This window comes from Musca autumnalis, unplaced genomic scaffold (assembly GCF_047663935.1).
Source record: "Musca autumnalis isolate F117 unplaced genomic scaffold, ASM4766393v1 scaffold_5, whole genome shotgun sequence".
NCBI classification, from domain to species: domain Eukaryota; kingdom Metazoa; phylum Arthropoda; class Insecta; order Diptera; family Muscidae; genus Musca; species Musca autumnalis.
This window is the reverse complement of record NW_027412088.1, coordinates 98615673-98630210: the sequence shown is the minus strand read 5'-3', so window position 1 is coordinate 98630210 and position 14538 is coordinate 98615673. Positions and strand designations below refer to the sequence as shown.

Sequence of the window (14538 nt, the reverse complement as noted above, 5' to 3'; positions counted from 1 at the left end):
TTAGATGTGTTGTGATTTGGATTTTTTTATCTATAAATCTATTGCGTTTCTTTTGTGTCGTACATATGTATGTGTATGAGCACAAATACTTTGGGAGGGCATAAAGGTTTAAGGTGCAATAAATTCAAACATTTGCATTTCATCGTTAAGTGTTTTACGCCTTAAAATTCAAACAGATCTAAATTAAGCCCATTGTTTCTTAGCCTATTCCCATATAAAGTATTACCTAGTATATTCTATACGGGAGAAAATTAAATTGTATAAATAGACAAAACGCATACTACATAGGAAGATGTATGTATGTGCACACCAACAAAAAATTAGCCGCCTGGCAAATATTTGCTTATTTTTAGTACTGATGACATTTCTCTAGTTCGTTCTTGGTATAAATGATATCGAAAATAATGGAAGCATTCAGAATAATCACAAATATAGTAAATCTTTAAAGAATTTTAGTCTGAAAATATTTCCCGTATCCAAAAAATTCATCTGGTTTTGTTTGTCTCATCTTAAAATTTTAAGTATAAAGAGTTTTTCGTCATTTCTTATAAAAGAATAAAGAGAAATTTGCTGCCCTGTGTATTTTATCCTTTTATCGGTAGAGGAAATCTGTAACTCATTTTTTGGTTACCGACAAAATTCGGTAAAATTGGAACGCAAAATTATGAATGAAAAATTCAAATAAAAGTTGAAAACACTGTTGCTATCTAGGTCTCAGCGACTGCATTATTTTGATCACTAACTTGCAAAATATTGTGTTTACGTTAAATAATTCCTCATTAAAATTTGTAATCCAGAAAAAAAGCTCTAATGTAAACAGAGCGTTAATTATTTAAAATATTTGAATTGTTATTTTCAATCAAACAAACATTTCTTACCCCCAGTATTTGTAACTTATTTTTGTTCGTTCGTAATATTCGTAATAATTTAGGCATTCATAGCTAAGCCCCCAGATGACATAGACATCTAATTTTTCGTATACCCGTTCCATATATCATTAAGGATTCCTCATTTAAAAATCAGCGCTCTACATTTGCGCTAAAGAGAGTAAATCGATCTACAAAATTTGACAATTCGTGTGAGAAGAATAAAAATTTTTACAAAAACTGGGGGTTTGGTAGTATTTCAAACCGATTCGTATTCGAATCTAGCTTTAAATCTCGGTAATTAAAGAAAATTTTTGGTAAGTTAACAACCAATATAAATTTGTCGCTAATTCCAACCATGATACAATTTACATTAGGCGAGTTTACTTGCAGCAATTGTCAGTTTGTAGGTGAGAGAGGGTGCTGAGAGGCAAAGGGTTACCATATGCCTCACCTCTCTCTCCTACAAAATGACAATTGCCGCAAGTAAACTCGCCCAATGTAAATTGGGACATAGCAATGGTGCCAACATTTCATTCATGATTTTGCTTTTCAGTTTTTCCGATTTTTGCCGGTTACTCAAATAATAAGTTAAGCCGTAAACACATACAACCAAGGCATATTTATACAAGGTAGAAGTGACAATCAGCTGTATTCTTACTTTTTTTGTAAATTTAGTTTTCAAAATGTAATAGGGTCTACTCATGAAATTTGAAACTTCGAAATTTGTTACCATAAAATTCTTCTTTTCACCGTAAACGTGTAATAACAATGACCTACGACAATTCTGTATGCTTTATATTCACATTTTGATTCAAATTTGTTTATTTTAATTGGATTTTCAAAATGTATTTATGTTTTTCCTGAACAAATTTTTGGAACGACCCTATTATTCAATATTTATCTTTGACAATTAATTTTCAATAACAACAATGTTGTTTTTGTAAATTTGTTAGTTGTTGTAATTCATGCATTTACCTTATATGAATATGCCTTGCATACAACGTTTCAGTAAAGTTAGGCGTCATTTCTGATAAAAGAATGAAGAAAAATTCAATCTATGTTGCTCTTGCTCTTTTATTTTTCTGCCAGAAATTAGTCCCAATTTACATTGGGCGAGTTTACTTGCGGCAATTGTCATTTTGTAGGAGAGAGAGGTGAGGCATATGGTAACCCTTTGCCTCTCAGCACCCTCTCTCACCTACAAACTGACAATTGCCGCAAGTAAACTCGCCTAATGTAAATTGGGACTTACTAAACTGCATTGCTTCAGTTATTGTTCGTGCACTGTAAAAGTATTTTTTTTCGCGTGTATTATGCGTTTAAAATGCGCACTGGTGACGTTCTAGATAACAATACTTCGCATTAATTTTGTATCACTGCGATATGGACATTTACAGAGCAACTGATGATTCAGATGTCAGCCACACGTTCATACGGGCAAAATTTGCCTCTTCGAAATAATGGTTTTAGATCAAAAGAACATGTTTGGATGAATTCGGTTTAAGACAATTTGGAGTCGATTTAATAATATCCGTCCGTCGGTCTGTCTAAATTAACCCACTGGTCGTTTAAACGCCAAAAAAAAAAAAACGTTTGCCAAATTGACGTAAAACTCGGGAATTTCCGCATATTGTTATAGTATTGTATAGTTATCTGTCAATCCACGCTTATAAAGCTTCGCCTGTAATTTCACGCTAAGAACGCTTTATTTGACCTATGCATTTCCACGCAATTGGCCAAAAACCCAAGCTATTCAAAAAAATCGACTTTTTTGTAATTTTCGACTTTTGATGAAAAATTTAAATATGCGAATAAAATTTAATCGTAAATGTTAGAATTATATAAAGTCAGGGATTTGTTAGGAATATAGTAAGAGTATTTTCTCAATCAAAAACCAAGGGATTGGCATGTAATGATACACCTATATGACCCTCCAAAGTTTTTGGAACTTTTAAAAGAAGGCCCGATTGCAGGAAAACTATACTTTTTAGAGAAAAAAGTTAATTTTTAAAAAATGCTTAAAAAATCGCAGAAATATAACTTTCATAAAAAATTTTAAGTTTTCTCGCAAAAAAAAAATTCTCGGCGCTAAGTGGGTTAATTTGACAACTGATGTCATTTGTTGTGTTTACGGCAGTGTCGAGGTATATGAAGTCTTTTACTACCTCAAAATTATAGGAACCAATTTCAACAGTTGGTCCGATCTCAGAGGACGCATTGCGCGTCGACACCATCAACTTACAAACATATGTAACTTTCCTGGAACTGGAGATAGACCCAGAGCCAGATTGAACAGTAGAACGAACATACAAACATAATAACAAACACTGTTACAACAACAACACCATCAACTTGGTCTTCTCGCCGTTCACCGCCAGACCCACTTTAGCAGATTCTCCTTCGACCTTCAGGTATCGGTTACTTCTTTTACTGATCGTCCCATGATGTCTATATCATCAGCATAACCAAGTAAAATGTGACTATTGGCGTAGATTGTGCCACTTGTTTTGACGTTTACCTCTTGTATAACCTTTTCTAGCAGGATGTTGAAAAGATCACACAAAAGGCTGTCTCCTTGCCTGAAACCTCTTTTGGTACAAAACTCTTTGGAGAGGTTCTTTCCTATTTTAACTGAAGATCTCGTGTCAGTTAAAGTCATCTTACAAAGCTGAAAGAGCTTTGCCGCGATACCAAATTGAGACATTGCTTAGAAAACCTTTGAACGTAGCGGGCTGTTGAAGGCTGCTTTATAATCGACAAAAAGGTGGTAGGTATCGATCTGCATCTCTTCGGTCTTCTCCAGGATTTGCCGCAGGGTAAATATCTGATCAATGGTGGACTTGCCAGGTTTAAAGCCGCATTGTTATGGTCCAATTATTTCGTTGACCCTGGGCTTTAGTCTTTCGCACAATATCCCTGACACTATCTTGTACGCGATAGGAAAAAGACTTGTGCCCCTATAGTTGGAGCATAAAGTCTTATCTCCTTTCTTATGGACGGCACACAGGATGCTCAGGTTCCAATCGTCTGGTACGCGTTCTTCCTGCCAGATGGAGCTAACTAGCTGATGCATACATCTTTTATCAGCGTGTCGCCTCCGGTTTTAAACAGCTGGCTGTTAGGCCATCAGCTCCTGCTGCCCTATTATTCTTCAGCCGGTTTATTGCTGTCTTTACCTCATCTTGGCTGGGCGGTATACATTCAATACCATCTTCTGGAATTGGATCTGTGGTATCTTCGTCGACTTCGCTACTATTGGATACCAACAGTTTGGAAAAATGTTCTTTCCAAATCCTTAGCACACTATCTGTATCAGTTACCAGATTACCTTGCTGGTCTCTACAGGAGGATGTGCCTGTACCAAAGCCATCAGTTTGATGCTTAACTCTTTGGTAGAATTTTCGGACTTCATTCTGGCTCCTGTACATCTCGATTGTTTCACACTCCCGGTTTTCCATCTCTCTCTTTTTCCTACGGAAAATACGTTTCTCCTTTCTCCTATTCTTCCGATACCTCTGTCGTGCGCTACGCGTTTCTACTGATTGTAAAGTAGCCCTATATGACGCATTGTTAAGAATATAGTGAGAGTATTTTCCCAATACAGAAAATACATACATGTATAATACCCTTCAAAATTTTACTATACTATACGTTTTTAGAAAAACAAATTATTTGTTAAAAATTTCTTAAATACCCTCAAAAATATCAGTTCATATACAATTTTAAGTTTTCTCTCAATAAATTTCACGGCGCACACTGCGAAATATGAGCACTTTAGCGGAACTTTACTAATAACTTTTAAAGGAAAAGGTGCAGATTCCTAAAATTTTGCACAAATGTTTATTATATTAGTGGGCAGTGTGGGGCTCAACTTGGGCCACATAGACCCGCGGTTTCCTGTAGCGCTCATGTAACGGTGGCTGCAGTTTTTACGTTTTACATTCATTTTTCAATCGATTTTGATGCAAATTGGTATATTGAGTTTTCAGCGGATAGAAAACTTATGTACAAAATATTTTCAATATAGGTTCGCGTTTTGGAATAGCCCCCACATGCCGGGTTCCCTCATATTGGGTATTTTAAAGGTTAAAGACAAAAATTGCAGCCAATTTTGATGCAAATATAAATTTTAAGATGTTAACAAATAAAAAAACCTCCTCACACAAAAGCTGTCAACATAGGTCCACTTCTGGGTGAAGCCCCACAACCCTACACATCTATTAAGGAGTAAAATGTCAATACTTTTTGTTTTCATTTGTATCTATAATGTTTATTGGTCCTTTCAGCAGGTCTGTACCATTAATTTTGTTAATAATGTCTTTCAGATCAAGTTCAGGTCTGCACTGCATTACAATTTTTAACGTATTTTGGTATTTGCACCGCAGCATCTAAAAATGTTGCACTATATGTAAATCACCAACATTTAGAGGTCAAAACTATGAAAAATTGCCAGAGGTTTCTTAATTTTACAGAATTTATCATTGTTAGAATTAGTGAGTCCATTTCTTCAAAACAGAGTCAACAATGGCATTCATTGTCGCGTTTACCTTCCACTTTTGGAAAATGCAACTGAATGAAATACCCGAAGTCTTTTTAGAAAATTTTGAATATCTCCAAAGACCGCGCGATACCGCACCAGTTTTATAGCTTTGCGAACAGAGGAGAATCCAATCTTTCAGATTATATATATCTTAACACGTGAATGTACGTAATTCACTTTTGAAATGACCACGGAAAATAAAAATTACAATTTTGAAAACTTCAAAAAATCACTTCTTTCCGACTAAAATTGCACGAAAACAATAAGGGTTTTTTGCATTTTTTAAAGTGTAAAATATCATAATTGTTTTGTTAAATATGAAGAAAAATAAATCATGGCATACTGACTTACCATTTGTCCGCGCCACTCCATGTATTTAATGAATCAAAAATACATTTCGTACAAAAAAAAAATTATTAAACAAAAGTGCAACTTTAAGTGCATTTTTAAGTCGTTTCGTGGAATAAATCGGTAAACTGAGTATGGACCATTTGCAGTGGAGTACTTAGCTAACGATTTCAATAAAAGTTTAATTTATTTCATGTACTTTGAAAATCCCTTAAAGTTCCACTAAACTTCCCAAATTTCGCACTGTGCGGCGCTAAGTTGAATAATTCATGATTTGGTTCAAACTGTAATATATATTTTGTCTGTTTTCAATTCAATTTATTTCATTGATATCAATGCCAAGCCTTTCGGCCTTAAGGCCTGTATACTACAATATAAAATACATGGTAAATTATGATAACTAAGGGATCATGAGCTACTCAAGCTTTTGCAAATTAATGCCAAAAATAACGTTCATTCCATTTAATTCTTAAATAGGGTCACGAATTTTTTTTTAAATACTATGAAATGAAAAAAAATTCTCAAAAACGATTTCCTATTGCACGAATGCATGACCTTTTGCCTATTAATAACTAAAATAACGTTTATTCCATTCAGGTATTGAAAAAGGTCACGCACAAACCACTTTCACTTGATATGATATATGAAATAAAGTTATATGATATAAAGTTATATGATATAAAATGTTATATATGTATGTAATGGCATGACGATATTTGTGAGATACAAAAGCTTATGTCATAGTGATTATGTTCTATCTTATCAGCATCCGAAATGCCTATTTTTCATAGTATTATCGGAAAAATGATCATAAAATCATTTCCGGAAAATATAGAAACATACTTTTTCCTGTGTCTGATACGGAACATCATAGACTTTAAATCCCTTCAAAAACAAAAAACGTAGATCCATGCGTTTTGGGATAAATACTGACCGTGGAGTGTATAAAAACACAATATATAAATATATCATTAATTCAAAACTCTTCATAAGAATCGGAGCTACTCAAACAATTTTAGATAATAATTTAATTTTTATTATTGAGGAATTGCAACTACTCCAAAAAATTATATTTCTTCCAGTAACTCATCCAAAAAAATAAATAAATTAAAAATTCTTTTAAATGAAGTTTAATGGCTGTTTTGAATCATTTTAATTTTTTTCATGTCCGTCTGTGTCTGTTCAAATCTAAAGCACGGTAACTCAAGAAAGGATTAATTTTGGACCTGTATAATATCTTTCCATTCCAGCAATGTTGATCCATAATTCAAAATGTTAAATGAAAATTTTAGAATTTCAAATGAAAGAAATATGTATGTGGAATTCTTCGAATTACTTACAGCAATAGAGAGCATTTCTTCCAACAGTTAATGTTCATGTTAGTAATACAATCTAACTAGTTATCCTAGTAGATTTAAATCCGGATATACCTCTAAAATTCCGCCTTGATTTCGATTCAGTACAACTTCTTCGACGATAGTAGTCTAATTGGCTATTAGTTTGTTTCCCTATTACCACTAGAATTCCATCTAGCTTTTCATCCACTATTTCGCCTAGTCATCCCGTCTTAAATGGTCATAATCTTCAATAAATATAACAGCAAAATGAATAGATACTTAATAATTCCGTTCACGGCAGCCCCGCATCCGTCAGGACATGGTGATGATTCAATAAGGTGCTCGAGACCAATATCCTCTTTGCTGCAATGCAATATAATTCTTATAGGTAGATGATAAACAGTTATTCAATACCAAGTAGAGAGGGGATAACGAGTCCAAAGAGTCCAATTCATCATGACAAATATACCCTAAAAACTCCCCCCACTTCAAAAGATATTCCCATCAATTCCTAGAGGTTACCAGAATTCTAGTTCATTCCTTCATTCTAGAACAATATATCAGTCTCCAAGAAAACAAAAATGTCCCTGTTATTGCCTTTAATAATATTCAGCATACCCATGTACTGGACATTGAACAACAACCGAATTACTATACGAAAGTCAAAGCATCGTCTTCAACCACATCCAGCGATGTTATTCCAAATCCAGTTAACTCCAAATCTTGGCTTGGAATACATGAACAGAGTTCTAGAATTATCAATTTGTGATTCCAGATATCTCATAAGTTGCCCGAATTTTTTCTCGTTTCTGAATTTTTACAAATGTTCTTAGAATGAAGATTTCTATTGCTTGAGTTCTCATCGTTCCTCTGTAGCAACGATTTTAGTATTCCTCTTGCTCCCTTCCATAAAAGATCAGTTCCAGCTTGCAAACCACCAACATAGTTTCCTGAAGCCCAGTGAATTAACAGAGTTCTTGATCTGATCAATACTGATTTCCGGCATATGAGCTCTACCGTTTAATAGCCCATTTAGATATGACTACATTAGCCGGATTTAGCACATTATCAGGTTTTATTTGCTAAATCCACCCAAAATCTACCAGATTTCCCATACAAAAATAAATCCTCCTATTGAGTGGATTTGTTTTAAATCTGGCATAAATCCTCGTATACAACTCTGTTTTTTGCAACATGTTGCTAGAAAATACAAAAAGTTGCAAGCTGGCACAAGAAACAAGGTAGATGCATCGGTGAATTGCTACACTAAAAATAATTTAAAACGTAAAAATTTGTTAATAAGGCGGAAAAGATAAATTTGTTTTGATGTACAAAGTGGATTTTAATCAAACAAGACTAATATTTATGATGTCTAAACGATAAAATAATTAGTTTATTTATTTTAGAAGGGCAAACTGCGATAAAATAATTCTTTATTTGCTCTTTAGTTAGCATTAGTAGCATAATGTGCTAACATTTTCAGTATTAAACAATAAATTTGTAATTTGGCGTATGTTTTTTGAGACGAATTCAATTTACAAAAAATTCTTTTGACGTTTCAAATTCGATCAGATGGGCTGACGCATCTACCTTGGTAATTGTGTTATGAACAAAAATCAGCTGACTGTCACTTAAATCCTCCAAAATGTATATCTAAATGCAATGAGATTTGTACTGGATTTATTAAATCCAGTCGAGGATTTATGGCTAGTCTAAATGAGCTATAACACTTCGTCGTATTTTCTGGATAAAAGTGAAAATTCACCCATTAATTTTCAATCTGTTCCATCCTCACATCTGGTGTCAATATTGCCGACATAAGTGCAAAGATATACAACTATTTGGCCAATCAGAAAGTTATTCACTTCCCGGAAGCGTAAACTTAGAACTAGAAGCATTTAATCCATCCAGGCGGGGAAATACTCACCGTACCTATTTATCTTCATCAACCCACAATACCATGGTAGAACAAATATAAGGTAAAGTTAATACTACAACAAATACAACTCGAACAACAACCACAAAGGAATTTGTTTTTGTTTGTAACGCTACTGCCAGTTGTATTTGTAAACAAAACAAGGAAATGTCTATAAATTATTGGAATTTAAAAAACTAATAATTTTTCACATTTGGTTGAATATTTTGGAAAACATGAATGAAAATTCGTTACATTTTCAATTTTTATGTTTCCACATCATTCCACTAAATTCATGAATTCTCGCAGAAAGTAGAATACTTGCAGAAAAGTTTGGGGTCGCTGGAAATTCATAGTTTATTAGGGCTTTATTTTTTTAAATTTTAACAAAATACCTCACATATTAACAAACGTTGTATCGCCTCTACAAGCGGGGATTTACTGCGCGGCTTATCGTTCGAACTTGGAGGAGGTTATGAAGAATAAGTGTTTCTGGGAAATGGTTTTTTTCCGAATGATATATTTTTTTCTCAAAAAATATATGTCCCTAATGTACATCGAAATAGAAATAAATGTACAAAATGTCATATGAAATTTGACACTAACGTTACAACCCAGTTCAGTCAGCTGTGTATTGCTGCTACCTTTTCTTATTCTACCATGCCACAATACCTACAAATACCTACATACATGTGTATAAATCACAAAGTCATGGTTTAATAAGAAAGGTTAGCCAAAGCTTTATGTCAATTTAATTTTTTTCATTCGGGTATGCCTAAAACTTCAAAACAATATAAACAAACTGTGTATGTGTGTGTGGTGTTTGAATAATATGCCAAACAATTTTAAAAACAATCGAATTCAATGATTTTTAAAATTGTTTTTAGACCGTTTGTATGGAAGAAATTGGTGAGATTTGCATGGAAACAATCAGTTTATCATATTCACAACTCGATTATGTGGAGAAAACTTAACGCTTCATTCATTTTTCGCGTTTTTTTATAAAATGCTCAAAAAATGCATTGTAAACAAACCCACTTGTTGCTTTTATTTTGAAGTTTTAGGAATTCAAGAAAAACAAGGGTTCTATAGATTTTTTTCATTTAAATCTACCTCTTTACTTATACCATGGAAATAATACCCCAAAATGTCTAGCTTGCACCTCATCGGTCAGATATATTGACACTTAAATTGCGATATAGAGTAATTTGACATAAAATTAATATTTGGAAATAGACAGCAAAAATTAGTTTTTGGAATTAATTTAAGTTATTTGATACACATTTCCGTTGTGAAAATCCTATTTTTCTGAATAAATATATTGTGTGCGTGTGTTTGCGTTATTGTATAAGTGTGTATGTGCGATTGTGTGCGTAAGCAAATTATGCAAAAAACAGATGTAAATACACTTCATTTGATTCTAGTATTTCGTAAAACGAAATCATTTAATATGCATATGTAAATTGGACTTTATGATTTTACTCTACTATGGAGGTCGATCTAGATACGCAAAATTTCATGCAATTTTTTCAATGAAATCACTCTAGGGACTTAAAGGCCTGCGTACATAAGCTGCTTCGCCTGCTTACCTTGCTTGCTTCTGATAAAAGAATAAAAAAGAAAAGGGCAACCCAGTCTGAAATTTGCTCGGCCTTCTTTATTCTTTTATTTTTATTATGTCAGAAATGAAGTAGGAAAGCAAGGCAACCAGGCGAGGCAGCTTATGTACGCAGGCCTTTAAGGCTTGGGTACATAAGCTCCTTCGCCTGGTTGCCTTGCTTTCCTGCTTCATTTCTGACATAATAAAAATAAAAGAATAAAGAAGGCCAAGCAAATTTCGAACTGGGTTGTCCTTTTCTTTTTTATTCTTTTATCAGAAGTAAGCAGGCAAGGCAGCTTATGTACTCAGCCCTTTTCAGATTTCCACTACTACAAGGAATCTAAACTCCTTTACGTTCAAGAATCTTAAAGTTTTACCACTTTTTATTCGAAAAGCGTTCCTTTGCTTCAGGCAATGCAATTCATATGGAAGCAATTTACAATTTTTACTACTTTTGCCTGTTTTACCATTTTCAAAAGTGAAGGAACAGACAATTCTTTTACAAAATGTCAAAATTTTCTTAACCCTACTGTCTGTGAAAAAATGGTGGACAGCTGGAAGACAGTTTTGACTGTCAGTTTTAATCGGTTGCTTGCCAGTGTGGCCATTCATTTTTGTCAGTCATCAGGCAACCACAAAATATTTTGTGGTTGCTGGACAGTTTGACATTTATCGATTTTTCCGAAAAATCTACATTCAAAACTGATCGTGTGTACCCCACTTATGTATGTAACACATATGCTCTGTTCCAGAACCTGCAATAAGTAGATTCTGGCAGTACTGGAACAGACCAATCCAAACGCATTTTACACTCGCACTTAAAACAGGTGTTTTGGTAGTTTACGTCATTTATTTGACAGAAATTGTATGTAATTGACAACTTAAATGATGCATGTTTTTTAAAACAGCATAAAAAAACATTTTTTTCTGATGTTATCATTTGGTTGGGGAACCAGAAAATTGGAATGTATTTTGTGGAGGTTTGAATATATTTTGAGAGTGCATTTAAAAATTGGATATCTTTTTGCAGTAGTATACGTCAAGGCATACATTTGTTATGTAATAATTTTTAATTTTGGCCTAATGAGGCTTTATTATTACATTATGGAATAAAGAAATAAAATAAAATAAATAAATAAAACATGTTAAGTGTAAAATGCGTTTTAGTAAATCGGAGTTGTATTTTAAGACAAATTGTCCGGGGTAAACGCCTAGTAAACATTTTTTTGACATACAGTGAGCGTCAAAATAAACTTTACACCCCTCAACATTTTTTTGATTGCATTATTACACCGACATAGAGATATTATACGTATAATATATAAATGCAAGTATTTAGTGGTGAATTAAAATCCAGAAACTATTAGGCCCTTCCCACGTTTCATTAGGGAATAAATGAAGATTGCCAAAATAACACAACATTTAACGCGTCAAAATAAAGTTTACACTTTTCCCAACGCAAGAATTTTCCTATTTCTTTAACAAAATGAATGGATATTTTTGCTTTTGAACTTATTTTCATCACTTACGAGCCTCCAAACAATACATTGACGAGTGTTTTGGTGTAATCCGGTGATATTTCACCCCATTGTATGTGCTCTGTTCCAGAACCTGCAAGAAGCTACTACTTTTTAATTACGATAACATTTTTTCCTTTGTTATCGGAAAAAAATAGAAAAAATTACTAGATTCTTGCAGTTCTGGAACAGCCCAAACATATTCGATATAACTACCTGTTTAATTTGCTTTGGTACCGCCGTTAAATTTTGTTGGACGACTTTGGCATGTAGACATCAAGAAAACAGTTATTTTACGTTGGCTTGACTGACAGAATATGAAAAAATAATTAAAAAATGAGGTGATAAAATGGTGCGATTTTGTGAAATTGAAGGCTTGTGGTTTATTAATAGGTTAAATATTCTGAAATGTACTGAAAAATTGAACGCTGTCACCTAAATATGCGTATCAGGTAAGATTTTGATTCCATTTTCCTAGCAAAGCATATCATTACAAAAATCGCAAATTGAAATCTTTTGGTTTAAAAGCATTATTTCGATGAGGCATTATGGGTTAAAATGGATGATAATCTTTCTTTTGGGCTACAGGAAAAACTTTCTTTTATACTCTCAATATACTGTAATACTCTCAAAGGACTTACCAATCATTTCAACAACTCCGGGGCATGTTGAACGATCCAACAGTGTAGGAACATTACCACGTATCTTTTCCGTAAACATAAAAGTGGGCGGTGAATCGGCAAATGGCTCCACCCCATTCGCCAACTCACAACATGTTATGCCAATGGAATAAATATCCGATTTCTCGGTATAACCAAGAAGATTTTGTTCTAAAACTTCCGGCGCTAACCAGTTTAAACTACGTATACTATTAGGAGGTAGTTGATGTAGAACTGTAACCCGCCCACCATGTGATATAAAGCTTGTACAATCACGAAATCCTGTTAATACTGCTTTGGTTTGATTCAGGAGTATATGACTAGCACGAATGGAACGATGAACATAACCACGACGATGTAAATACTCTAGGCCAGAGAGGACATCACGCATTATCAGGGCTATAAATATTTCTGGGAAACCTATAAGTCAAACAATAAGATTTTCTATTAGTTTCAGTTATAATTTAATTTACATTTCATACCAGTCTTAAAGATGTTCCTTATTGAATCGCGACAACTACCAAAACACATTAGAGGAGAGACCACATACAAATCACTGTTGTTAACAAATGCTGTATGGAATTTATGAAGATTCGGATGGCTGAATAGTCGCATAGCCATAATATCCTCCTGTATACTATCCGACACCTGCTTATCATTTCTATCCAAGTGATATTTTTTCACTGTCACATATTGTTGATTTGGTAAATATTTTGCCATATATACAACCCCATTGGAACAGCGAGATAGTTCTAGTTTTATATCATAATCCTTGATATTCCAGCCAAACATTGTGATAACAACAACAATGTTAAAATAAGTCGCTGAACTGAATCTCTTCCAAGGATCCTAAACTCTGCAAACACAATTCAATAGAAAAAATCAAATATCAAAAACATATCGTCGGAGTCATGCTTAAGTGTTCCATACGCCATTTTTTACTTTTTGAGATACAGGTGGTTTCTAGGGTGTTCCGGTATGCTCTTTCTGAATTTCTAGTCGGCTTTCTCCTATCTGCTCTAGTTTCCGAGATATCCACGCCTCGACGCGAAAGCATAAACTTTTTTCAGTTATGAAATTAATATTTTAAAAACTTACAAGTTTAAAAACACATTTCAAAAATCAGAATATCAATTTTCGATTTAGAAGTATTTAATTTATTGAGGCAAAGATGGAAAAATTTTTTGTCACTTTGTTCCATGTGATTTACAATATTTCACATTTGTGTCATTAGTGCGGATATGGAACAAATCGACAAAAATTCTTTTTTTTTAAAAAAATCTCTATAACTTTTATATTCCAATGCATATTCCTCTAAATTTTTGCAAATATGTTCTATACACTATTATTAATATTTCAAGTCAAAAATATAAATATTTGCTGTAGCCAGCTCCACACAGTTGTGACGCAAAACATTAAAATGCGATTGTCTCAAAACAGGCAAATGGCGTATGGAACACTTAAGCATGACACCGACGATATGTTTTCCCCAGAGATGGGAGTTTTAAATTACACAAGTAGAAAACACGCAGGGCAATGTGGAGACGTAATTTCACTGCATTTTTGCTGGTGTGGACGTAAAAAGTAGTATTGATGGATAGTGTAATAATAACCGCAGGGACGGACATTAATCATAAAAATTCCTTTTTCTGGAATAGTTTTTTTATACCCTCCAACATAGGATGGGGGTATATTAAGTTTGTCACTACGTTTGTAACTACTCGAAATAATAATTGTAGACCCCACAAACTAT

At 33.6% G+C, this 14538-nt stretch overlaps 1 protein-coding gene across 1 annotated transcript; it reads right to left on the bottom strand.

Annotated features, from left to right (window-relative positions):
• Window positions 1-12735: 12735 nt before the first annotated feature.
• LOC141406007 (STE20-related kinase adapter protein alpha-like) lies at window positions 12736-13661 on the bottom strand. The gene is made up of 2 exons (XM_073990975.1): window positions 13268-13661; window positions 12736-13205 (listed from the first exon to the last, which is right to left on the bottom strand). Exons 1-2 carry the CDS (start codon window positions 13575-13577, stop codon window positions 12736-12738), a joined length of 780 nt encoding a protein of 259 aa, XP_073847076.1. The 5' UTR covers window positions 13578-13661.
• Window positions 13662-14538: the final 877 nt, after the last annotated feature.